Source organism: Aythya marila (genome assembly GCF_965140915.1).
Source record: "Aythya marila genome assembly, chromosome: 10".
In the NCBI taxonomy this organism is placed as follows: Eukaryota; Metazoa; Chordata; class Aves; order Anseriformes; family Anatidae; genus Aythya; species Aythya marila.
Genome location: NC_139051.1, coordinates 9,580,256 through 9,607,189, shown reverse-complemented (window position 1 = coordinate 9,607,189; position 26,934 = coordinate 9,580,256). Strand labels below are relative to the sequence as shown.

General features: G+C 43.4%; 1 protein-coding gene across 3 annotated transcripts in view; it reads left to right on the top strand.

The window, feature by feature from the left end:
* SETD5 (SET domain containing 5) overlaps positions 1-26,934 on the top strand; it is a 63,652-nt gene that overhangs the window by 32,143 nt on the left and 4,575 nt on the right. For 2 of the 3 annotated variants that reach the window (XM_082768236.1, XM_082768237.1), the window contains 14 exons: positions 4,300-4,448; positions 4,758-4,875; positions 5,300-5,409; positions 5,695-5,941; positions 6,158-6,238; positions 8,324-8,587; positions 9,430-9,750; positions 11,331-11,573; positions 14,884-15,013; positions 16,223-16,476; positions 18,972-19,028; positions 20,534-21,001; positions 22,552-22,835; positions 25,832-25,965. In XM_082768236.1, the coding sequence (XP_082624362.1) occupies positions 4,300-4,448; positions 4,758-4,875; positions 5,300-5,409; positions 5,695-5,941; positions 6,158-6,238; positions 8,324-8,587; positions 9,430-9,750; positions 11,331-11,573; positions 14,884-15,013; positions 16,223-16,476; positions 18,972-19,028; positions 20,534-21,001; positions 22,552-22,835; positions 25,832-25,965 (2,860 nt within the window). Of the gene's footprint in view, positions 1-4,299; positions 4,449-4,757; positions 4,876-5,299; positions 5,410-5,694; positions 5,942-6,157; positions 6,239-8,323; positions 8,588-9,429; positions 9,751-11,330; positions 11,574-14,883; positions 15,014-16,222; positions 16,477-18,971; positions 19,029-20,533; positions 21,002-22,551; positions 22,836-24,578; positions 24,680-25,831; positions 25,966-26,934 lie in introns of those variants that run through there. The other variant, XR_014318196.1, reaches the window with a different exon arrangement.

Sequence of the window (26,934 nt, the reverse complement as noted above, 5' to 3'; positions counted from 1 at the left end):
GATACTTCATCTGATCTGAGCATTATCGAACAGGGAGCAGCATTCCCAATCAGTTCAGGCATCGTGGGGCTTCCTTGTCCGGGAGGAATGGAGATAGGTGGAGTTGAAAGGATGGGCTTCACTACCAGATGTGGGGCACCTCTTCTGTAGAAGGGGAGCAGTCAGAAACCTGCCTATCAGGTATATGTTTGTGCTTGAATCATTCTTGTTTATATCAGGTGACTCAGCTCCCTGTGAAGTTCATGTGTTCCCTCCCACCTTTCCCTCTGCTTTCATCTAGGTGAAGCACAGCAGGCACAGCACAGATATTGCCAGTAAGGGAGAGTGCAGAATGAGGACTTTGCACCCAACTTCCTTCCAGTCTTGCCCCTAGTTCTACAGTAATAAAACTTGGGGGGAGGAGGTGTAACCTTTCTACATGGCTGTGTGAGTGGTCTTCCTAAATGGAACAACTGTGAGGAAGTACAGGGAGGGAAACATTCTGCTTCTCTTGAAGTTTTAATATTTTCTGAGTCTTAAAGGTAAAGTCAGCCATCTCCTTCACATGAATTTTAGGAAAAGCCCTGAAATAAATAATAAAACAGGCTGGGTTTTTTTTTTTGGTCACTTTCACAGAGTACAGCAGGACAAATGATTATAAAAGACACCATACATAAATGTGTTTGTTCTTGTCATGCTCTCTTGCCCTCTCCCTCCCCTATACAGATGTAGATTTTCCCACAGGGAAAAGCGACCAGCATTGCAAATCAGAAGACTACACATGCAATATATTCCAAAGAAACAAAAAGATAAAGCTGCAAAACCTTTACAGGGAGCTCAGGGAGCTGAAGTTACTCTGTACAAGTTACTCTGTACAAGCTGTATATAGGTAGCTATCATTCCACATGCCGGGGAAGTACAAAGGGACTTGGTGGCTATGTAATATCTTGGATACTGAGGAAGATTCAGGTGGCTATCCTGGGCTGCTGCTGCTTCTCAACCATTACATCCTTCTTTTCATCTGCTCAGCAGATGGCTTTCACAGGTGTGGAGTGACCAGGAGTACATGGTCTCTCATCCTGTGCTTTATATTTTTGTTCTACTCATTTGTCTCGTCTCTGTTAGGTAAACTGAGAAGGTTTCTCAGTTTGCACCAGTTGTCATCTAACTAAATGTCACTACGGGATATGAAAATAGCTTATTTTTGGGTGATGAGGAAATAGGTATTTTAGGGAAAAACAAAAACAAAAACAAAGTAAGGTGGTGATGTCAATGTGCAGATAGCAGCTGTGTGTAGGAGATGGGTATCATGGCTGCTGTGCTTGGCCATAAAGACTCTGGAGAAACTGGAAAGGAGTAAAAATAAAATGTCATACATGCCTTGTGTGCTCTCTCAGTTCATTTAGCTTGGGTAAACAATGAAGCAAATGTAGCCCATGTACTCTCAGGGAAGAGAAAAAAAAAGGAGGGAGGGGGGGAGAGAATCTTCCCCAAACTAGGAGTAGGAAGAGGTGCGTTAAGAAGTTTGATGCAGGATATGGGATTTTGATCGGTGGAGTGATCTGGACAAGCCAATTCTCACGTGTCCAAAAGATGCAAAGGGAAACTTGTGCAAACCTGAGGCTGTGTGGTGTTATGAGTAAAAACAACTCAGGGATCAGATGGTTGATAGTTTGAACATGCTGAAGCACTTTTCTGCCTGCTGTTGCCAGAGCAAACCCAGGGTCAGTATTTGCCCTTTGTTGCTTCTGATAATTGCTGACTGGAGCTCAAACCCCTGATTGACTTCACATACTGAAGTGAAGAGCCTTTAGAAAGTAAAGCCACTGAGTATTATGCAGATGTTGCTCTGCAAAAATATCAGAACAGTTTTGTCTGATTACCAGTCAGCAATCCCTAGCCTGTGACGTGAATGAAGTCATTTGTTCTTTTCACACATGAAAGCATGGCAGCTAATCCTTTTCATATTTCTAAATTCAGAGATCGAAAAACAAGCTGAGCTAGGATCTTATCAGAAATGCTGTGAGATCATTCGTGTTGTACCAAAGTCAGATAATTGTGAAGTTCTACAGATGCAGCGATTCTCTTTCCTCCATGGGCTTTCTTTTTCCTTCCAGCACCCTACCTCATCCCACTTGTGTGCTCCAGGCTGTTTTCCAGCATCAGGTGACGGGTAGCACAAATCAGTCATGGACCAAAGGCAGGAATGAAGGCTCCCAGATGCTATTCAATTTTCTGAAAGATTCTAAGAGAAATTGGTAGAGTTGTAGAATAATTTAGGTCCAAAGTGAACACTGCAGGGCATCTGGTCTGTCCCTCCTGCATAGAGCCACCTTTGATAAGGAACTAGGGGTGGTATAGGAACAAAGCTGTTGGACAGGAGGCAGGCTGTGTCTCGGTTCTAGTTTATCTGCAACCTTCAGGTACTTCTTCCTTATCTCCTTCCGTCACACGCTAGCAAATCTGGTTCCATTTGTTTACTCTACTGCTACAGTTGGATAATGCAAAGTGGATCCAGTGTTCTTAAAACGATTTGGCCACAGAATGCTACTGTTCTCAGCAATGCAAACCATCTTATCTTTCACTCATGTCACGAGGCTGTTGATCGCAAATCAGGGCTAGCAGTGTGACTTCTTGGTCGTAAAATCTTATGGGTCTTTTTTATGCCAGCTTAATGGTTTTCTCTGGACTTGGGAATGCTCTGTGTGCTCCTGTCAGGATCCAGGATATGACACCGTGCAGGGCTTCTCAGAGTCTCTAATACATTCAGGTTTTTCCAATTGCCTGCAGATACAGTGGCATAGAATTGTTTGCAAGAGATACACCCTGTAGGCATGATAAATGTAGTGCTGGATATATCTCTACGAGGAGATCTGGAATAGCAAGACCATTACTCCATCTGCATAGGTTTCAAATGAATATTTTTGTAAAGCTATTTTTATCCTGAACCTGAGAGAAGTCGACTAATAGATCTTAATTTACTGGCTGCTCCAAGATCTGCAGTATAATGTATTAAAACAAAGAAAGCTTCCTTCCTCTCAAAGACATTTATTCAGAACACATGTAAGATTTTAACAAAAGAGAAGGGTAAAGTCTGTGGTTCGATGCTCTCAACACGGCCAGTATGGAGGGTTTCATTTGCTTCTCCGTACTGAGTACTGCCTTAGGGCATTAACTTTATTTTTATGAGGTTAGAATGTCGTCATTCTGCCGTTGTCCTAATAGAGCCCTTTCTTAAGCCAGTGGGATTTTTATCCAGATGAACAGATTGCTCAGTAGCTGTTCCCAGCTAGAGGGCTTCATCAAGAAAACTTGGGAGCTTTCTTTTAACAAAATCATGTGTTTTACTTCTAATTAGATAGATGAATGTCATTATTGCTGAAGCAAGAACACTTATGCCACAATTCAGCCCGGAAAAGTATCGAAAACTGTCCTTATGAACAGTGAATAGCATGCTTAGGGAGGAGCAGGCACAGCTCTTGTGGTGAGGCAGTCAGCCATCTTCACTTAATTTGCAAAATTTCCCATTTTTTTGTGCAGAGAGATTCAACCTGTTAAGCAGGAAAAATACTTTGTTTTTATGGAAGAAATCTTTTCTGTGTTGCAGTGCTTATAATATCCCCTCCATTATGCCATAAAACCTCTTTTTTTGCATGTCTGTGCTTAAAGAAGAGTGTGGTTTCATACTGTCAAGACGTCTTGTGAAAATCCATCGTAATAGGCTTGAACATGAAGGAGATTCAGCAAACTGTCAATATCAGCTTAAAAATGTATTTCTTCATGGTTTAAAAAAAAATAAAAATCCCCAGCACTGGTTGAACAGGAAGATGAAGAGAAGATTCTGGATGGAGATGGAAATTGACAGCTCAAGTCTTTGGCTTATTAGCTAGAATTACCATCCCCTGCAGAAGGAAAGGCTTCTGTTTTTCCTCTGAGTGTGTGACAACCCACAATTTAGGGAAGATTTGAGTTATTCTGGCTGTTAAAGTGGCCATAATTGCAGAGCAGTTCCCTATTAGCAGCAACTGACAGGTCTGGTTATACCTCCTAGCTGCAAGACTAAAACGCTTGGTCTGATGGGTTTGTGAGACTTACTGTTGAAGGAAAGGAATGAATACTCTTTGTTCTTCATAAGTATTATCAAGGTCATTGGTTATTGCTAAACTGTTACAGGATAAACAATATATTCACTGGGTGTATGTGCAGAGTTCCTGGGTGTTGCTACTAGATTAATTTTTATTTTCATGCAGGCAAGATATTCTCCGTGAATTACAGGCCTTAGGTTTTAGCGCTCATATTTTGTTCTGGTTTTTGTTACAGCTGCAGCTGGGAAGGGTGACTCGGGTCCAGAAGCACCGGAAGATCCTGAGGGCAGCGAGAGACTTGGCACTAGATACCCTTATAATTGAGTATCGAGGGAAGGTTATGTTACGACAGCAATTCGAGGTCAATGGGCATTTCTTCAAAAAGTAAGAGTACTATGAATTGATTAGTATGAGAGAGCATCATGGCACAGGGAGACTAGCGTCTCCATGGGATAATGCACGCTTACAGGGCCCTTGTCAGCTGTGCCACCCGTAAAAAAGTAAATTCAAATACACAGCCTCAGCTTGATGCTCTGCTTACGGACCAAAACCCTCTGAAGTAAATCTGTTCAACTTTGCTCATGGAAATGCATAAGCCTCCAGAGCAGTAGTACTGATGGAAGCACTGTTTCCTGTTATAACTGCCGTGGGAATTGGGTATTTTGGGATTGAGACGTTCTGTTACTTCTCCAGGCCATATCCCTTTGTGCTGTTCTACTCCAAGTTCAATGGCGTTGAAATGTGTGTTGATGCCCGCACCTTTGGTAATGATGCCAGGTTCATCAGGCGTTCCTGCACTCCAAATGCAGAGGTAAATTCTCTCTTCACCATCACCATAATTGCAGATAAGTTTTACATAAATTTATTGCATTCTCTTGATGAATATTCAAACTTAGAATGCAGTAAAAAGAGTAAATTCTCTGCATCTCTTGCTTGTTTGATGGTTCATACTTGGAACAGGAGATCAGAAAAAGGTTGGGAATGAGTTTTTCTGAAGGGAAATGTTTCTTTCATGGCTTTCCTCTGGCTGCAGAATGATAGGGTAAGCAGGTGGTAGGAAGTGTAAGTGCAAAAGCTCAGGATAAGAGCAGTGAAACAGGCTTTTCCCTGTGGAGATTTTTAGGATAATTATTCATGTGGTAGATAAGAGCTACTTTACAGAAGGAGGCTTCCCTCTTGGAAATAAGAAGTGCAACTTGTGGAGATGTTAGTTTCTCTCTGCTTTGTTCAACAAGGTTCGTCATGTGATTGCTGATGGGATGATCCACCTGTGCATCTATGCTGTTGCCACCATTGCCAAGGACACAGAGGTTACCATCGCCTTTGACTATGAGTACAACATCTGGTGAGTCCTTCACCTCGCCCAGGAGCTCTCCACTGCCCTCCTGGACTGGACATCTTCCTCCAGCCCTTTCCTCGCATTCTACATTTTGCTCCGTTTTCTACTGAATTGCATTTTCCGGCTATTCTGTCCAGTTCTGCTGGCATATTCTACAATAGAGGCCATAAGGTAGCCTGCTGTCCTTGCTTTGGCACGTGGTGAGATGTTTAGTAGGAGATGCATTGAATGTCTCTGTACAAGGGTTGAGAAATGAAGAGTGACACGAATTATGTTTGTGTTTTGGAGCAGCAACTATAAAGTGGACTGTGCGTGTCACAAGGGGAACCGGAATTGCCCTGTGCAGAAACGTAGCCCAAATGCTGCAGAACACCTACCTCCACCTGTTTTAGGCACGCTGATTGGGGCAGAAACACGCCGGCGGAAAGCCCGTCGAAAGGAACTAGAAATGGAACAGCAGGGCATTGCATCGGATGAGAACAGCAGTCAACAAACAGAGGAAGTTCCAGAGGGACCTGCGGCAGTCAGTGACAATGAGGTAAAACACCAGATACTTCGTCATTTTTTGTTGTTGTTCGGTGTTGTGGAATCTGAACCACTGCAGCACTGGTGTCCTCAGAACAGAAAGTGCAGTAGTTTTTTAAACCCTTCACTTTTTTAAACCCTTAGCACCTTATTTTACCATAAGAATCTTGAAAACTGTAAAACAGTATCGTTGTTTGTTTGCCATAGTAATTCTGGCCTTTTCTTTTAGGTGGCAGATAAAGAGGAGAAACAAGAAGGGGAGAAAGAGGAGTCTGTGGACGAACAGGGAGCCTTGGTCCACAGCCGACGGGCAAGTACCTCTCTGTTTATCATTCCCCTTAGGACTTGCTTCATGTAGTGACCAACAGGTCCGGTTGGTCATTTCACTTGTTTCAGCACAAATTCCAGCTGTCAGTGGACATCAGTAATTCAATTTTAAAAAAAGGGGGGGGGGGGGGAGGGTTTGACTCCACAGAGGAGATTTATGTTGGGCCACTGCAGATGAGAAGGTGCAGGACAGATTCCTTTCCTGGTTGAAAGGTTTAACTGTTAGTTTCAGGGCTGTTTTATAGCCTAACGCGTACCTTTAAGAAGACAATCAGCAACAGGTTCAAAAAAGGTAATTGCACCCTTATGTGCCTGTAGTGCCCTTCATTTTACCAGTGCAAGAATTTATGGAGCCGTATGATGATCCAGAACCTTGACCCACTTTGCTGGGTTAGGTTTGTTAACCTGTATCTGTTCCACATATGGGTTGACGAAATGGTTGTGCAGACACGTTGCCATGAAGGAAGGGTGTAGGATAAAGTGGCAAAACTTGGTAAGAGGAGTAGGCTACCAGCAGCCCTATTGGCACATCAGGAAAAATTCCTATATTTTTTATTAGGAAATTCCATTGTGTTCCCAAATTGTCCTTGTTGTCTTAATCAAAATCTTTTAGTGCTCTTGAGTCTTTGATAACATAGAATATAAGAAAGCTGAGAAGGGACTATTATTTTTATTTTTTAATATTAAAAAAAAAGGCAGTGAAGAAAAAGTGCTTCCATCCTTCTACCAGGCAGCAAATGTATCAGAGCTAGGAGCCTTTCCTTTGTTCACCAAATACCCTAACCATTGCGCTTTTTCTGATCAGAGAGAGGATCTTCTGTGTGGAAATTTCCTGAGAATGCTTTAATTGTTAAGGTAGTACAGCAAATTGCAGAGCCCAGGGCTGTCTAACGGATATCTTTGGATTATCTCATGGATTTCTTAGAAGGGGCAAGATAAAGCAGTTTGTTTCTGCTGGAATTTGAGTAAAAGTAGTCTTCGGTCATACTGACCGTAACCCTGGAGGGAATATTTTATTTTTAATGCAAGGAAGTTGGTGTCTTTCTGGGACAGTATAGTTCAAGAAATCTCTCAAAGCGAACTGTTAGTTTCCCACGAGCTTGTCAGCCCTGTTGCTGTATGTGTGTCACCAGTTAATCTCCTTTAATGAGATTGTTTTCTATATTTGGCACTGGGTAAATACCTGTATCTGTAGTTTCCACAATTTTTAAAATCTGTTTTTCTGTGTGCTGAGTATTTTTTGGAACAAACTGTAATGGCCAGGCTGCCGTGATTGAGTATTGCTGTGTGCTTTAAGACGCCTATCCCCCCCATGAGAATTCCTAGAAGGCACCTCATCCCACCCCTTAAAATTGACTTGATTCAGCTTGTCTGCCAGTCACTGCAGCATTATTGTACTGGGCCTTTTATATGCGTAATTAACAATTATTTCTGACACAGCTAGATGATAAGATTTCCTGTCATTTGTTTACCTAATAAATACCTTCTTTTTCCTCTCTGCCTCTCATGTTCTGTTATTATTATCCACTGTGTAAGCTGCTTGGACAAAAGCTTTTATTTTTGAGCTGGGTGATCTCCTGACAGTTTGCACGGTGGTGTTATATTTGCTGCAAATTACTGATCCACTTACTTCTGTTGCCTCTGGCTTATGTTTATTTCTAATGCTTGTTCATTAGCAAGTAGCTCCATTTGTTTTCAGGTCACCTTTTCACTCTCCTTATTCTTCTTCAAGGATTTTAGTTCTTCAAAATTATATGTTTCCTTGTGGCTATTTTATAAATACAACTCAGTAGTATCTAAGTGGGCCTATTTAAAAACAATGTTAGTTCTTCTAGTTACTCTATGAACACATGATTATGTTGTTGGTATTCTGGGAAATTTGCCATGTTGAAAAATTCAGTTAAAAAAAAAACAACACAGTTTCCTTCTGTCCCCTATCTGGCTCTTGTGTCACTGCTGTTTGGCAGTCATTCTGCCAACTGTGCTGCATCCCATCTCTGCTCTTGCATCCTTTTCTCTACGTGCATTATTTACAATGCTAACTTAAATTTCCTTTTACATGTTCTAGTCCCGGGAAGAGAGGAAGGTAGAAGCCATCATGCACATGTTTGAAAACTTGGAAAAGAGGAAGAGGAGACGAGAGCAGCCATCAGACCGGAACAGCACCGACGCTGAACTCAGTGTCAATTCTGAGGCTCCTGACCTGGAGGAAGTAAAAACAGAGACTCCCGAAACGGAGGATGGAAGTTCAGCACTGAGTGCTGCTGCTCCAAACATTTCTAACAGTACCAGCAGTACTGGGGTGAACACACGGCGGTCTTCACAAGTAGCGGTAAGATGAAAATGGAACTGTTTAATTGCTTGTACCGAGCTCATACGCAGCATGTCTGATTGTTTGAGTTGGGAGAAAATTTGGGCATTCTGCTTCAGGCAGCATGGCTGTGAGGTTAGACAAGGTTGGCCAGGGTTTTACCCTGTTTTGTCTTTAATACCTCCAAGGACAAAGATTGCACAGCCTCTCTGGAAAGCCTCTTCAGTTCAGGACTGTTCTCGTGGTGAAAAACTTGTCTTATATGTATTTGAATGTATGTGCGTTGTCTCATCTTCCAACCCTGCACTGCTGCAAAGAGCCTGGCTGCATTTTCTTGATGGCCTCAGTTTGGATGTAGAAAGGCTGCTCTTGCGTGTCCTTGTTCTCTGGGTGGATTAAGCTCAGCTCCTTCACCCAGTGGGCCCCATATAGTAGGCTGTACCCTTCTGTACTGATATGACCTTAAGTTGGAGGTATAGCTACAGTAATTGAGGAGTTTTATGGTGGGTTTTTTTTGGCCTATTTTCATTGCATGTATCCTCATTATATGGCAGAGCCCAGATACTTGCCTAGAACGATGCATGTCGGCTCAGATCAGGAGTGAGCGTAGTTACCTTAAGACAAATAGCAAGTTGCTTCCTGCTGCTGTCTTACTTAAGACAAATGTTCTGACTGATGCCTTAAGAGCACAGCAGATAAAATGATAAGGTCCCCAAAGCCATCTTATGAGCCCATACAAATAGGGTCCAACCAGATTCTGTGGGTCGGATAATGTCAATAAATAAATCTTGGGCCTTAATCCTATAAGCAGAGAAAAGGAAGACTCATGATGGTGCTTGGACTAATGACAATTTATGTTGTAGGATGCTGTCCCAGAAAAAACAGTTACTAAGCCCGCTCCAGCAAAACCCTCCAGGCCCCGACCAAAAAGTCGCTTCTCTCGGTACCGGACCAGTTCAGCACAAAGACTGAGAAGGCAGAAACAAGCCAGTTCCCAGCAAGCTGAACTTGTACAGGCTGTCCCAGAGGAAGGAAGCACTGCCAGCTTGGTAACCACAACAGATACCAGCAACGTAGAAGGTCCAGGAGAAGGCAGACAGTTGGTGGGATCTGACCCAACTGTTATCATGACTGCAGGATCTCAGTCTAATCGGGCTGCAGTGAAGTACCCCAAAACTAAAAAGGTAAGTATGGTCAAGTGCTCAAACCGGAGAGAGGAAAAAGAGGTTTTGTGTAGTCACTGGGGAGAAGTTGGCTCAGGTGAAGCAGTTCTTTAACATGCATGACCTGATCTAAGGTTTGCTTTATTATTTCTCTTATAGTGTCTAAGAGCTCTCACCACGTGTCAGAGTCTGGCTGTTCAGCACTGTAGAAAGAAAGATCAAAAAGAAATTGCCTGGTCAGTACAGTAAATCAGCATAGAACTTAGATACCAACAGGGTGGCAGAGGTGCAATAGGAAGGGTCTCGCTGTTGGGTACAGCAAAAAAGGCTATAAAGAGACAAATTATTCACCTTTGTATATGTGGGGAGGAAAGCGCTGCAGCTTGAGGAGTCCTGGGAGAGAAGGGCTTGGTGTCATAAGGAGTTGGGTGATGGAGGGTGAACCCTGGGTGAGGAAAGCAAAATGCAGTTTAAGTACTGCTTTTAAGTACTGGTATTGAGGGCAATTAGAGATGAGTGATGTCTGGGAAAGGGCATAGTGAGGAGAACAAGCTGTTTATTGTTTCTGCAAGAAAACAGGGTGCTTACTAATAGAACGATGGAGAGAGCTGGTGGGTTTGCACCTATGTACAGTGAGCTAGGAAGAGCTTTTGGCTGCAGCTTGCAAAGGTGGTTATAACAAATCTGATGGGGTAGCCAGCATTTAAAGATTAGATGCTGATAGTGGAAAAGAGCATTAGCTTTGGAGCCCAAAGGAAAGGATGTTCATTAGAACAAGTTGGGAGCCATTGGAGAGAGAGGTCTGAAATAGTAGCAACTTTCAAATCACTGTCCTGAGTAATATCACCAGTACCATTCTGGTGTAACATCCATGGTAAGGAGAAAAAAAAAGCCACCGGAAATAACTGGGGTGTTGCAGCTTGTAAAGGATAGTAAAACAAAGGTTCTCTTGTATATGCCAATGAGAGAACGAGGAGAGAAAAATTGAGTCATTATGTAGTAAATGTTGGGTGGAATTTCAAAGTAAGTTTGGAATGGCATAACAGTGTGCTGGGTATGGGAATCAGTGGTGGTATCTTTTTGGGATGAGTGGGATGGCAGGCTGGGAGGGTATTTGTTTAGAACAAGGTAGAAGCGGTTAGCTTTCAGCTTAGAATTGAAGACCAAGAGGGAATGTGACTGCAGACTATAATGTGCAAGCTGGAGAAACTTCTAAGGGAAAGGAGCAGAAATTGCAGAAGCTAGTAGACAGCTGGCACGTACGGGGCATAAATAAACTAGCCATGAATACATTTAGGCTTGCAGCTTAGAGACGGGTTTTAGAACAAGGCGATCAAGTTCTGGGAGAGCCTTCTAATAATATTAATGGAGCATAAGATTGAGCTGCTTCTATAAAACAGGATCACCTGACTCAGTGCCTGCAATAGATGTGAATCGGGACTGATGCAGGAGGTCGTGGCTGCATTCCTTCCTGTTGAGGAGTAAGGAGGTTTTAGCATATGGGCTGACCTAAGCACAGCTTCATTTACGTGCCTTTGTGCCATCTCACCTTTCTTCTTCACCTGTGCTAGTCGCACTGACGTGTGTGTTTTCTCCCTCAGTATCTTGTTACTGAATGGCTGAATGACAAGGCAGAAAAGCAGGAGTGCCCCATTGAATGCCCTCTGCGCATTACTACAGACCCGACAGTTTTGGCAACAACTCTGAACATGTTGCCGGGTCTCATCCACTCCCCGCTGATTTGTACCACGCCTAAACACTACATTCGTTTTGGTTCACCTTTCAACCCCGAGAGACGTCGAAGGCCCTTTCTGTTGGATGGAATTTACAGCTCCTGTAAAAAGGTATGTTTGATCACGTCTTAACTTTTGGGGGCTGTATACTCATCATGCTCTTACTGGCACCCTCATAAAGCTGTCGTGTTTTCTATGAGCCTGTTTCCATGTGTTCCTGCTGAGCTGGCCTTGCCTGGCCACTTGAGGAGGTCTTCAGACTGCAACTGCTGACCCTTGCCTAGCCAGGGCCCAGTCTTCATCCTTGCTTTTTACTGTGGTAGAACTGATCTGTGACTCCCTTCTTTGAAACCTGTATTTTCACCCCTGTGGTGGTTGTTTATTATCCAGCGTACATGATTTGAGGGGTTTAATTGTTGCCCTTAGAATGTGTTTTGTCACTGCTTTCACAGAGGATGATTGGCATTGTAGGGATAGGTCAGCTTTGCAAAAACACCTCGGGAATACAGCGTCTCAGTCGGGATCTGTTCTCTTTGGAGAGCCAGTGTTGTTTTGCAAAGGCTGTTCACAAGAGCAAGCCCACAGCTCTTTGTTTGGGATCACAGACTGTCTGTCTACAACAGCTATTTGTGGCCCTGCAGGAAGCCTGAACTGAGTCCAGCTGAGGACTTCATTCCTTCAGAGATGGTGTGTGGCCAGCAAATGCTGGCATTTACCCGTCCACAGGCAAACAGTAGTTGAGGTTAGTTTACTGAGTCAGATTTCTATCTGAATCCATCTTGCCAGTCACCTGTCAGCTTTGCTCAGAGGCTTTTCCAGTTTCTGTATAATTACCCGAGAGCAGCTTTATGGAAATCCTTTCTGTCTCACAGTCTTGGTAGTTTTCAAAGTCAGGCACAATGTCCTAGTTTCTTTGCCACCTTTTTAAGGAGTTTTTCCAAAGAGTTGGTTTGGACCTTGCTGTTCCATCTCTGGCCAATTTGTTGTCTTGCACTAACATACACCTACAAAAAGAAGCTGAGGTTTCTGTTGAGTATTTCCTTCATAGATAAAGCTCTTGATGGTTCATATGTACTCGTGTGAACAAAATCATATTTGCTTCCATGTACCTGAGTAATCTGCCCATGCATCTTTTATTACCTTTGGCTATTTTCTAGTCATACAATAATTCTGACTGCAGGAGAGAGAACGGCATAGTCTGACTTTCATTTGGTCTACTTCTTCCCTGAAGTGGAGTGGATGTTGTGTTGCAGCTCAAGTGCTGAATAAAGCAGAAAGCTGCTTTGTGTCATGTAGCCTATGCCTATTTTGTGCACCCCAGTATGACGACTGAATTTTCTTTGACAGGTTGATTTAGATTTGTGTTCAGTCTGTGATTTACCATGTTTGTTAGAAAAAATCCATTAGTTTTCAAGGCTGTAATTTTAAAAGTGATTGTTTCTGGCTTTGTATGGTACTTTGTTCTAGCCTGTGCTGAGCTGTGTACTTCTTTTTTATTTTGTTTTTTCCCCATGCATTTTCCAGTTTATTAAGAAAGTGTTGAATACTGTCTTCTAGCTTGTTCTTGTTTCTCCCAGGTTGGCATCACCTGGAAACTTAACCACACTGCCTGTTCCATTATCTAAATAATTAATGAAATATTGAAGGATTCAGTGCCCAGAACCTATGTTGCAGAAAGTGTTTTTGATAGATCTCTACTTTTTGAAAGTAAATAATCAGTAACTGCTCTAATAAGGATTTTCATCTACTTTGTAGGACTTCCCCAGCTTTTTCATGGAAAAGACTGCTTGCTAGCATTTGGTGTTTTTATCACCACTACTGACAGCCTGGAGATGTAGGAAAAAGTCTGCCTCTCGTGCTCAGGAGTGTTCAGAAAACTCTCACAAGGAAGACCTCCTTTTCAGCTAGCTGAGGTCTAGAAATGGTCCAGAACTTGATGACATTGCTCTCTCAAGACCTGATCTTTCTGTCGTGTCTGCTTCTTGACTATTCGGTCAGGAAGGTTGATTTATAAAGGCTGTTGAAATAGATCACACACATTTTCTTGGATTGTCAGTAGGCCTCTTCCTTAAGCTACTGAGGACTGTGCCAAAAAACCTCAGCTGATGATCTCAGTTTGCATCCAAAGCATGCCAATATCTGAACCTTGCAAGGAAACTGAACTGTATAACCTGTTCACGTTCATCACACGTTGTACAGTGACTTGGCTGTCAGATCAGATGCTGCACTTAAGGTAGCTGTGCTCCAGACTGGCTGGCACTCCGCAGTCTTCCTAGTGGCTACAGTGGAATCCATTGAGATATATTTGAACAGAGAAAAAGTGTCTGCTGTACAGTAGTGAAGGCCATCAAAATAGATCCTGGCACCTGCTCTTCACCCTTGCGTTAAAGTTTTTTCACTTTGAGGATTGTGGCCACTGAGTTTCTGACACACTTCCATGATAGCTTAAGGAGTCAAACTTCTCTGGGAGAAAAAAAGACTGGTAAAGTGAGTCCCTGGGGTAAACTACACAAATGCAAATTACTATATTTATTTTTCAGCAGTTTTGTTGTCATGCTACTGAATTACCTTTGTGTTTTCCATTATTTTATGGTATTTATTTTTGATAGTAAAATAAGCAAAGGTTTCCTGCCTGCTGTCAGGAGTCAGCTTGTATCAAGATACGGGGGTAGCACACCCACTGTAGCAGCTGATTTGTTGAGACTTCACTTCAAGTTCACTTGCATGAGATGTGAAACATTCCTCATCATCCATGTTCTAAAGGCCAGTGTGATTGTTATCTCTTTTATTAGTAGCTGAAGAAAAGGTTTGCTTTTATTATTCTCTTCTTGTTTTAGCCCTCTGAAAGCTGCTACTTGCATTTTATCAGATATTTTGTTCTTTGTCTCTGCCTGGCAGCAAGCACAGTCCTGGAAGAATTATGTGACTGAACTCAGCCATTTCTCAGCTGGAATTTTTAGAGAATCTATGTAAGGCTCTAACGTGCCTTGGTGAAGCAGGGGGGCAGTGTGTTCATGCTCCTGAGCAGGAAACTTTGTGAAAATCAAGGTTTTAAGATAGTTCATCATACTTAGCTCTTTTTTTTCTTTTGATGAAGCTTTCTTTTGATACTTCTTAGCTGTCAGATTTTTAAAATCTATTTATAGTTTGCTTTTTTAACATTTTATTACTGCTGAAGACTGATGCTTAGAATAAATCTCATCAAGAGCATATAGTCAGGCCCGTCACAGTAGCTATTAGATTCAGTGCTAACAGCTGTGTGCTAACAGGTTCCTTTTTGAGAGAGTGTGAAGGAGGTAACACCAGTGTTCTGAGCAGTCTGCCACGCTGCACAGAAACGTAGGTGTTGGAGTGCATCCTGCAGGATTACACAGAAAGTACTGGAGGGGTTGCACGTTTATGTAGTCTCGTTCTGTTTCAGCGCTGGATCAAACAAGCCCTAGAAGAGGGGATGACTCAGACCTCACCAGCTCCACAAGAGAACAGAACCCAATGTCTATACCAAAGTAACGAGAACAGCAGTTCTTCCAGCATCTGCAAAGATGAGACAGGTAAGCACTCAGCACCATCAGGGTAGCGTGGGCGCTTGTGTGAAATTGGGGAAGCTGCTCAATAACAAAGGCAGCTATACAGGATGACATCTTAATGTGTACTGCTGCTTGATGGCACATCTTTCTGGCAGGTGAGAATGTTACTTTGCCATTCATTCACATTTCTGCAGACCCGTTCTAGCTTGTGCATCATGTGTTAAATTTCTCAGTATTTTCCTATGAAAAGGCAATCACTTTATCTTGCATCGTTAACCCCAGTGCTGTGTGATCATTTGTCCTGTGGGGGTGGGGGAAGTACAATATCGTCTCTTTTCAGCAGGATGCTGTTAGATGGACAACTAAGTATCTGCTGACTGTAGAAGGATATAGCAAAGTCTCACGGGCATATATGTAATAGCAAAATGAGTAAGCCTCAAGGATGGAAAAGCTAAAATCTGTGTGGAAAGGAGCAGAATGGTTAACTGTTTTGTCTGAATCTTTCTACAGAGAAAGAGGTTGAGGATCTGCCCAGCCAGGGATCAGATTTCCAAGAATGACAGGGAGCTAAACAATTTACGGATGATAATTAAGAATCAGTTATTGAAAGGTTATATTAATAAGAAATGATCAGAGTGCCAAAACAAATAAACGTACATCCCTGAGCAAGACCTGAAGACCTGAAGAAGCAAACAACTGAACTGCAGAATTTGCTGAAGACTTCTTTTGTTGTTAACCAGACATCAAAACTATTTTCTTTTGAATAGAGATAGGCATGATGGAGAGGGATTAATCCTTTGTGGGAGTGAAATGCGTTTGGGCTGTATTGATGTTGTATATAGGGAACTAGTCAGGTTCAGGTAATAAACACAGCTGTCTGTGGTTTGTTCACAGCAGTGATAGGGTGACATTTCCTTCTGACTCCCCTCTACTACATACCTTCCTGGCTCCCTTCCCCCTAGCTCCCTCTTGTGATTACTTCCTACTCGTTGAAATATTTCCTCTCCTTGTTCACTATATGTTGCAGGTTATGTATAGTTCTGTTAGCAGTATCTACACCTGTCTCAAGGCTGGTATAGAAGTGCCTTGGAGGTGCTTCATTTTTAGAAATCTTTTGTAGCCATGTTATGGATTCACGGGCTCCATTTGGGATGGGAGTAGCGAGGAGGAGATGGCTTGTGAGTTGCAGTTGTTAACGGTGTAACCTTATCCTCAGTTAAATTTTCTTTTCAGACCTATTGAGTCCCCTGAAGAAATGGAAGTCACGCTACTTGATGGAGCAGAATGTTAAGAAGTTGCTGAGGCCTCTGTCTCCTGTCACCCCCCCACCTCCCATCTCTTCAGTTCCTGGCTCAGTGAGCCCACAGCTGGCTACACCCTGCTCATCTGTGCCGGGAGAGGAGGAGAGTCGCAATGGTTATGGCATGATGTTCTCACCAATTCCTTCTCTGGCTGCTAGTCGCTGCAATACTCCACTACAGTTTGAGGTAAATCTGACCAGAGACTGGGAATGCCAAAAAGGGAAGAACTGGAGCATATACCCCAGATGTTGCAGTAGGCACACCTTCCTGTCTGAGACTGTGGCTGTTTTCCTGAGCAGCAGCATAGTGGCAGACTCCAGAGCACTGCTGCCTTTCTCCTCTGCTCCAGTTTTGGCCATACCGAATCTCTTCCTCCATTAAATACCAAACCTTGCTGCAGCCCGGCCTTCCCTCACTTCATCGATAACATTAGTTTGATTCTTTTCATTTCTACAGCTCCCAAATTTTGTAGGCTCTTCAGTGTTCTTTAGTCTTCTTCCTCACTTCAGCTCTCTGTGCCAGCGTGGCTCCCAGTCCTCCATGCCTGTTCCAAAGAGTGTAACTGCTCCAGTTCTCATAGGCTGTCTGACATCCTCAGCTCCTCTTTCAGCAATCCCAAGTATGGTAGAAATATTTTGTCAGCTTCCACTGTGTTCTTTGGTTTTCCTTTCCCTTTATGGTGTAGCGAGGAAGCACCTTATGCCTTTGATTTCGTGATGGCTTCCTTTTGCAAAAAATTGCAGAAGTAAAGAAGTTTAGTTGGATTTCTTTGCTCTAAAATCTGTGGGAGAGTTTTCCATATCTGTTCAGCCTAGAACCTTCCGCTTGCATTTTGTGTTGCATCTCTGTATGCGAATAGGGATCATACTGTTTGTACTTCCAGTTTCTAGTATTGCCTGTTTTCATTTAAAAATGGAACTCTTCAGGTCTGCTGCTCACATTCTGTCATTTAAAAATTCTGAAAGTCATTTTGTGCAGCGACAGACTGCTGGAGACTGATTTGCTGGATTCCCTCCTCTGTTTTGCAGCAGAGCAAACAGTCCTTTGTGGTATTTTTAGCTTGGTGTGCTTTTGATTATTTTCTTTGAGAAACCTTTTTTAAAAGTTGTCTGACAGGCAGATCTTTGGAGGTCAGCGGGAAAGATTGTGGAGTGTTGAGGAGAGAGATGAAAGGCTGTTTGAGGCACAGAGCTTGATTGTAAAGCGATCCTTACTTCTGCTGTGGTTGAGCTGGCACTTCAGAGCAGTGTTGCCTTGTATCTCCACAGTCTAGTCACTGTTTTCCTGCCCCACCTTAAGGTGTTAGTTGCCATGTGGGAAGCCTGTATTTTACTTGGCATCTGTATGCTTGCCCCATTTACCTTTTTTGCCCTTCTTTCTAGGAAAAACGTCTAACAGCTTGGTAGACCATAGGCAGCTTTGTTCAAACTGTTGTATTTCTCTGAATGCAGCTCATTCCTCACATCTCTGCTTTAATGCCATGTCTGTTCCGTTTAGTTATTGATTCTAACTTGAGAGAGTACAACCTCAGTAGGTGTAAAGGTTTATATGCTACAGCTGTGGCACTGTAGGAGGAAAACACTGCCGGGGAGAGATTGTTTTATTTGTTCACAAGCCGCCTCAAGTGAGTGGAAGATGATCCACCACTGGCTGGCTGAGGAATATATTTTTTAAAGCTGACTTTTAAGATACTTTCTTCTTGATTAATTTCCTGACTACTCTCTGAAGAACTTGTATGATAAGCTTCTGAAGTTGATCAGGCTTTTGCAAACGGAATTTTTTCAAACTTAATTTTCAGGCTTTCTAGATAGAAAATACTCATAGGAGACAGGAAGCATAGTAGAACTTTTTCTTTGGAGTTCATCAGAAGCTTTTTGAGCTAAGAAGTTTCTGAGCAGCCTTGGTTTTCTGAGTTTCTGCTTTGCAAAGGGCAATGCTTCCTCCCATATTTCTGACAGCAACATACATCTAGGAAACCTTCCTTTCTGATTTTACTTTACGCCTGGTCAGTAACACAGAATGGAAAGTGGTTGGGAAGGAGGCCTTAAAAATGCCATCATGTTTACATGAGCTGCCTTCCACTGATGGGTGCTCAGATGCTATGTTATGGCATACAATTAAGCTGTTCATTCATACCCATTCTCTTGACCTTTGCTGGAGAGGTGCCCCAAGTGGATTGAAGGAGCTATGTTTTTGTTTTCTACTGGTATAATGTCCATGAAAGTTAACTGCAGTGTTTGGGAGATCTTAGTGACACTAAGACTTAGTATTTGGGAGATCTTAGTCCCTTTTATTTGGGCAAAACCAGGCTTTCTGTCTCTTCTGTGTCTTCAGACCAAACACCATAAATATCTTTCTCTGCATTTCACAGTGCAAGTTCTATATATGACAGCAGCAGAGATACAAAGAATGAGATGGCTTCTTCCCTTAACATTTATGTGCTCTGTTGTGGGTACTAAGTTGCAGCATGAAACGCTGTAGCCTAGCCCTGTCTTTGTGCTTCCAGGAAGCTTTAGAAACCACTAAACCCACAGAGTTACCATTTAATTTTGGGCCAGTTCGTGGTATAGTCTTTGTTTAGAATAGTCATTGCTAACCTCTATGCTTGTTTTTTAATTTATTTTACTTTGCTTCTTGACTCTTTAACTAGATGAATAACAAGATTCTTTTCCCTCTTCCAGAACGTATCCTCCCCTGAGAGTTCCCCTGCGCATAGACCTGAGTCCATGTCACCCGAGGTAGGTATCACACCATCTCAATTTCATTTGGGGCTGAGAGCCTGTGCTTGAGTGAGTGTCTGAGGCTGCGGTGGGAGGGGAGGGATGGATGAGAAGTGCAGAAGCTGGTGGGAATGAGGGTGGAGCATTCCTCACAATAAGACAGAAGAGGTTTTCCAGGGTTATCACAAGAGAGCGAACAAAGTAAAATAATTGAAGATTGGGATTTATTATACGTTTATTGACACTGATGGGAAGCAGGCAATGTACAGACCTGACATGCCTGTGTGCCCCTGAAGTGAAGGCAAGGGGTATGGAGACCCAGGAAATAGCAATCAACATCAGCCCCAGCCCAGCAGATAAGTGCTGTGTGATATTTACTAAGTAGCAGCAAAATCACTACTGGGAAAGAAATGGGAAAGCATTCGCTGGTAATTTAGACTAGCTTATAAGGGCACAGCAGGGCACCTGACCTGCTATTTTCAGTCTTGATTTATGTCCTGTTCGCTTGCAGTCTTAAAATGGTGAAGAGATGCAAGAAAGTAGTACTTTATTTAGCTGCTGGCCTATTGTAAAACATGAGCTGAAGTACCTTTCTCAGAGACTGGTTTTGCAGTAGAAAATCTGCATTCATCTCTAACGTGGCAGATTACTTGGAGCTGTAATACAGCAGAGGAGAAACGTTTCAGCAGCTGCAGTAGGGCATATCTGGTGCCTGGTGCTGCTGTGTTTTTCCTTAAGCACTGTAGTCCTGCAAAGAGGATGAAATTGTCAGTTTTGCTCATTGTCTGAGTTCCCGACACATTAACATGGTGAAGGAGAGCATTCTGCCTTTGCCCGGGAGGTTTTTTGGCACTTAGAGTAGAAAAATGGGTATACCATTGTATCAGTGCCTAGTGTTCCAGAAACTGCGGCAGTGCAAAGATGATGCCATTATGGTTTTGTCAAAGAATGTAGAATGTAGAAATGCAGTCTAAATTAAATGAATGGAGTATTGTTAGAGATTGCTGAAGCTGACAATAAGTGAAAACAAATGGGTTGGAGGTCCTGGGCATCATACTGTTGTCACAAAGTCAGTGGTGGTTGACTTGGGACAGTCCAGAACTTGGCTAATAAAACAGCAAGCGAACAGCTGTTCAAATCTGCTGCTTTCTCCTCATGATGAACCTAGCTAACCTAGTCAACATCAACTGGGGGATGTTTGTGGCACTTGAAGATGCTGGTTTTTAATTCACTGACTGCCCAAGGATAGTGCTGAGCCTTGTTCTTCTGCTGCAGTAAGACCTCTGAAGGGGGAAAGAGCATCTGGTACTGGACAGCTGAACTGGATTACTGCTTAGTCCTAGCTGTTCCCTTCTATAAAGAACAGAACAGTGCAGGAAAGGACCAAAGGGGTGATGAGAGAGGAACTAGAAAACAGTGAGCTGACATTGTACAGAATGTTTTCTGACATTTCTCTCCCCATCCTTGCCTGACCCTTTTCCTGACTTCCCACCCCCATCCTATATCCTCCCTGGATTTTCCAGCACTGCGTCCGATCTGACGTGGATTCAAAGGGTGGGTACCTGGATTCCAGTGCAAACACCTGCCCAGAACGGCCATCGCTGCTCAGCTTCGGATCCTCTGATCTGGCTCCACAACCCTCCGTAAACTCTACTTCAGAGATGAACTTCCCAGGGAAAAGTGGGGAAGCACAGATGCTGCTACGAAGCTCTGATCAGGCTTTTCGGACAGAGTTTAATTTAATGTATGCCTTCTCCCCATTGAACGCTATGCCACGTATGGATGGTTTGTTGCGGGGATCTGCTCCTTTGGGAGACAGGAAGCCAATGAATTCAGAAGCGGGATGCTGCAGCTCTCCTGCCGAAGGATATTTCAGCAGACACGAGTCAGGACTGCTTAAAGAGACGGTGCATGGATCCATGTCTCCCTGCGGCGAGAGGGCTTGCGAAGGTGTCCGGTCTGCTCCCCAGAATCCTCCACAGAGGAAGAAGGCAAGTATTCTCCTAAAGGAAATCCTAAGGCTGCAGGAACCTGAGCGGGAACTGTCTGCACCATGGCAAAGACTTTGCAGGGAGAATGAAGAAAATGGAATATAACTAAAATGCAGCCTTGGCAAGTAATCTAGGCATTCAGTGCCAAGATGAAAGCAATGTAAAGTTGCTAAAAGAAAGGGAGCTACCACTTAGGCAGGATTTTGATGTGAGAGCTGGGGATGGAGGGGCAAATCACAATGCAAATACCTCTTCTCAGAGGCCCGATGTTTCAAAAGACAATGTGAGCTGCTTACTGCAAAGACTTATTAATAAGGAAACATTGCAACATTCTCAGAAAAGTAGATGAGTGTTGTTAGGTAAATTTTAGCACTTTGAAATGAGAAACACAGGAATGTTGTTTAACAGAAGGTAAGTAAGTATTTGTTGCTAGTAGTAGGCTGATGACCCTCACAGGACTAGAACGGAGTAGAAATGACAATCGGGCATTGCTGCCATAAAACCAGGGACAAAACATACACTTGTGTCGATGTGTGTCAGTGCCTTACCTGTGCTTAGGTATTTTTTCTGGCAAGTGTGGTAACTTGGACCAGTTGTGTATGTGTCCAGCTGGCTGGCTGGCTTTGTTTGTGGCAGTTTTTTGGTTACACTTACCTTAAAAACTTTCTGTGTTAAGTTACCTTTGGAAATAGCTTGTTCAGCATTTTAGCCTCATAAGGCACTGAATACAGATACTGAATCCTAGCTGATAAATTCTTCAGCAGAGCTGTCTTCTGTGAATCTTTCATGAGGGGCTGAGCCTCATGACAGCACTGTGGGAAGGCAGACTGGAGGTAAGTGTTCAGCTAGAAATACTTGTGTACTTTTGATCCCACTGTGTCTGTTATGAGACAGCACCACTTGGGACATTTTAGTCTCTGTCTTTGACAAAGCTGAGACTGGCTTGCACAAAACAGATTCTGCCTCTGCTAGACCTGGATTGCTGAGGTGATAGTGCTGGAAGTCTGCAGCGCTGGCTGCTGAACCATCATAGCATGAGTTATGCAGGCTGAAATTCTGTGCAAGGCTTTACCAAGTTTTTAGGGTTAGTGTGGCTGAACTGGCAGAGGTGAACAGGACTCTGAAGATCTGTTTTGTGAAGGTTTTTGAGATGTACAGATACTGATCTACGTTGTATAATGTCACAAACCATGGAGAGAGCGAACCAAAAGGTGGTGAGAGGAGGCGTGCACAGAGGCTTGATGCTTGATTGTGCAAGCAAATACTGTAGTAGTGTGAAACCTCAGGGGCATGCTAGCCATATATTCCTGCTGAAGAGGTCATAAAGAGGGAAATGTGAGTAAGTCTGGCAGTTGATGAGTGGCCCAAACTTGTACCACTTAGCTGTGTTTCCAGAGTGCCTGCAGACTGAAGATTTATAATCCCAATGTACCTTTTAAGATTTTACCTGCAAACTCAGAGAAATAGTTTTAAAAATGGTGTGTGGGCACGTTCTTCCCCCTAACCCCGTCCCCTGCTTTCCCTGACTCACTGCAGTGTTTTTCTCTCAGGTGTCTCTGCTGGAATACCGCAAGAGGAAACAGGAAGCCAAGGAGGGAGGCGAATCAGTGCGGTGCACAGGGACTCCTACCCGGCAGGGCAGCAGCAGCTCTGGGACTGACACAGATGTCAGCAGCCTGCCGGGCTCTGTAGTACGAACCCCGTCCTCTCCACAAAGTGGCTTCTCCCCTTCTCATCCCTCCCTGCCTCACGTAGAGGACGTCAGCCCACCAGACTCAAGGGGGGCTAGTTCCTCATCACTCAGCAAATCCCAGGAGAACATCAGCAGTAGGTGGTGAGTGTTATCCCTCCGAGCAAGCCTGAAACTGCTCTGCAGATACGAACCGAACTCTCTGGGGGGCGTTTCCATTACAATACTTGCAGCTGGATGGATTCCGTTGGGTGTCTTGGCGTTATTCTCTTTTGTAATTGCTAAACAGCTGTGGGGAATGGGGAATGCTAGCAGTCTTCTCAGCCTGCCCTTTAGTTCTTAGTTTAGATATCAAAAATCTCCCCGAAAGATGAAGTTAAACAGTTGTGTCTCCTCCGGTGGTTTCCTTTTAAGGACACGGTTTTGAATTCTCTCCTGCAATGAGAATTTAATCCACGTCTAGTTTAAAGGGTGTTCGCTTGCTGAATTTCCAGTGTTTAGATGAGTGTGATAACGAAGTTAAACTTCTGAGTAGGAAAGCTGAAAGAGCCCTCCATAACTTTGCACATGAGAAGCAGGGATGGTGAAACTACCCCAGCTTTGCAGTCCCTTGCACAAATAGCTTTGAAAAGCAGTTATCAGGCTGAAATTCATGACTTGCCAAAAGCATGGAAGAATCACTTTAACTGAGTTACCACGTGAAGGTTTGATAAGGGGAAATGCTTGTCTCCAAAAACTTGCACCTGATAGTAATGTCTGGTCCCAAAATGAAGCACTGCAGCCCTGAAATGCAGAGTACTGAGTTGTGGTCTGTACACAGTGGGGATAAGGACGTTCTGCTGACTGGAGCTGTGTGGGGCGGTGGCTTTGCTGCCTTTTGTATTCAGGTTCTGCTTGTGGAGGCTACGGGCACAAAGGCGTAGCCTTCGTAACGCTGACCTTCCACATCTGCAGCTGTGTCACTGTTGATGCACTGGCAGGTGAATGGCAAGGGAAGAGATGCTGAGCGATGCCGAGGGCAGTGAGGAGTGTGAAATTCACGTTGACAGTGCCTGAAAACATTCTTGGGGTGAATTTATAAGAGTAATAAGACGTTCTTTCTTCCCTTTCCCATCCTCCCCCACTGTAAATATCATCACTCCTCAAGTTGAAAATTTATAGGAAATAATTTGCCTCGTACCTCCTGACAGCAGTGCCTGCCAGCTGAGCTGCCAGATGTTGAGCCTGGCCACAGCTGAGGCAGTCAGCTGATGATTGGGTTTTAATCCGTTTTGTCCAAGTCTTGTTATCGCTTGCCCTTCTCCTCCTGTGCCACTTTTGCCTGCAAAAAAGGTGGAAGAAAAACCTAGCTGAATGAAAAAAACCCTACTTGGGGGCGAGGGGACTGGTAAACTTGCTCCTGTGTGATATTTTATATTCTGTTAGCTCCTCAGCAGATGCTCTGGCTTCAGTTTATCACATGGTTTCAACAGTAAATGTTGCTGTGTGGGATTAAAGATGGTATTGGTACAGGACACAGTGTAAAAGTTGAAACCATGCTGATAGGGTTAAGCAGCTTTCGCTGCCTTTTTTATTCCTGTTCTGTCTTTTAATGGACAAGGCTAACAACCTCTCAGCCCCCTTCCTCTTTAAAAAATATACATACGTATATATGAGAAACTGCACGATACAGAGTTAAAGTTGTGAACCAATTTCATCTTTAACTCTGAGTGCTTACGTTTCTGATACATTTTCAGATGTTCACAGTAATATAATACTAGGGACAGAAGAAAATGGTGGGATCTAAAATTACGTGCCTTAATTTTCAGTTGTCCAGATTTTTGCTGAATTCTACAATATTTGCCAATAGCTTTCATTTAAAAAAAAATAAGTTTCTGTCTCTTTCAGTTGCCAAGACACAGCCATCACAATGTAAACAGATGTGCTGCTGCCCAGTAAACCCAGCCTTGCAGAAAACTGTCTCCAGCAAAACAATAGCAGCAACGAAGGTGTGAATTCACCCCCTCACCCCATTCACCTCCATGAGGTGTGAACTGTGGCCCCTTCTCCCTTCTGCTTCAGTGAGGGGTGAACTTCAGTGTCTGGGCTGTTTATTTAAAAAAAAAAAAAAAACTAATGTAAAGCACAGTTTTTAATATCTTTTAAAAGAAAAACAAATACAGAAGTCGGTTAGCACAGTGTTAGGCTGCATATTTGCATGGTATGCAGTGTGTTTAACGTTTTATTGGAATATTTAAATGTGGGCATTTTTAGGGCGCGCTTTTTTTTGGTTTCTGGGTTAAGACATTCTGAATCCTTAATAAGAGTGCTACTATTTTCCATGTTAAAACACGTACTTCTAAAGAGCTTTGGATGGTCCAGAGCATGGTAGGGTTCTAGGGTGTGTCGGTGGCTCTCCTTTTCTTCTACAGACGGGCTTTAGTAAAGCCACTTCTCCTCTGTTTCTCAACCTCAGAGTAGATGCTTGTAATAAATCACGGAACAAGATCTAGCACTGATCTTGAGAGTTTGTACATTACAAAATAAATGGGACAAAATAGCATTAATGTGCAAAATGGCCACTCTAGCTCTGCTCCAGGAACGTTGCATTACATGACTGTACTATCTTGACACCGTATTACTACAAGGTACTGGTTTGGCTTCTCTTTAGTTTGAATACGAGCAATCTGTGCAAAATAACTGCATCTGATTTTAAGCCAGTAACAGGATTTTCCAAATGCTGTTGAATCTTGAAACAACTTTTTAGGAGAAAGTGTCCTGTAATCAGGTGATCTACCGAGCTGAATGTTTGTAGCATCTTTCTGCTAAAAGACCTTGTTTTTCTCAGGGCAGTGCTCTCATGGTAGCCAGTGACGGACAATCTAAAATCCCACAGGAGGTTATTTATGATGGAAAAGTAGTGCAGAATTTTATTCCTCATCTGTCTAGAGAGCTGGTGTTCTCTGATCCCTCCGTTCTGTGGCAGGGGTTTGCATTTGCAATAACTTCATACCAATGAATTTAAGCAGAAACCTTTGAGACTTCAAAGACAAACCCATCTTGTAATTATACCAAGGACGCCACAGCCCCCTTGTGCGTTGGTCACGTTGCTCTCAGCTGTGTAACAGCAGTCTTCATCTGTTCCTGGGTTTTTGTTGCAGGATGGTCCCAACGTCAGTGGAGAGGCTTCGAGAGGGCCGAGGCATACTTGAGAAGGTGCTGCGGAGTGGTGCAAAGGTGTCCCAGAGAACAGAATCCTCACCCACCTGTGACAGTGTCATTGAGAGAGATACAGGTAGGAAGATGATGTTTCTGAAAACTTGGTGGTAAATGCTGGGCTCAAATAGCTTCACAAACTCGCCTATGAACTTAGCTGTACCTTCATCTCTGTCATCATCGATGCCTTATAAAAGCCTTCTGCAAATTGGTATTCAGGTAATACTGTCTGAGCCTGTATCCCTTTCCCATTAGATCTGGACAACCTCTGGGTTTATCCAGAGTTTGGATTCGATGCATTTTGGCTCTGGCAGGGACAACTCTGCCCTCAGACAGACGGGTTAACCAAGCATTGCCTCGATTGCTCCTGCACGCTGGGGATGAAGGTGCTGTCGTTTAATAATGCTAGTTGGCTGAACATCCAGATAGATGTGTTACTCTCGCTAAAATGCAGGCGTAGGCTTTAGGCAGTGCTAAGAACCGATGTAGCTTCCAAGCCTTACCTCATCTCTGTTTGAAGTTGCTTGATTCCTTGAGTTACGGTATTTGTCAGTTTGGTGAAATAGACCCGTTTGCTGAGATTAACTCAGTTTTTGTTATGTTCCTTCTCTGAATAATGGATTGTCCTCACCAAGTAGCATGCAGGGTCAGTGAGTGCTTGTGACGTGAGCTGAGCTTACACCACTCCTTTATCCGCCTGCGGTGTACAGATCAGCTGTGACTTCTCTAAGATGGACAGATCACTTCTTCATTGCCTCATTTCTTAGCTGTGATATGGAGTTATTTTTATTTCATTTACTTTGCAAGGGAAGAAGGGCAGGCAAAATCCAGCCTGTTCCAGCAGGCCTGCACACTGCACATTCTTCCTCCTGGTTACATAAAACCAATTCCACTCCAGGTAGTCGAAACTCAGTGCCCTGGCTGGTGGAAACCGTTGCCTCTTTCATCCTAGCACAGCAAAATATTTTTTCTTCTTTTGCATACTCTGGCAATTTCTTCAGTAGCTTGTTGAGATTCTGTGAGCATTCTTCCCTCCCCCAGTTGCTGG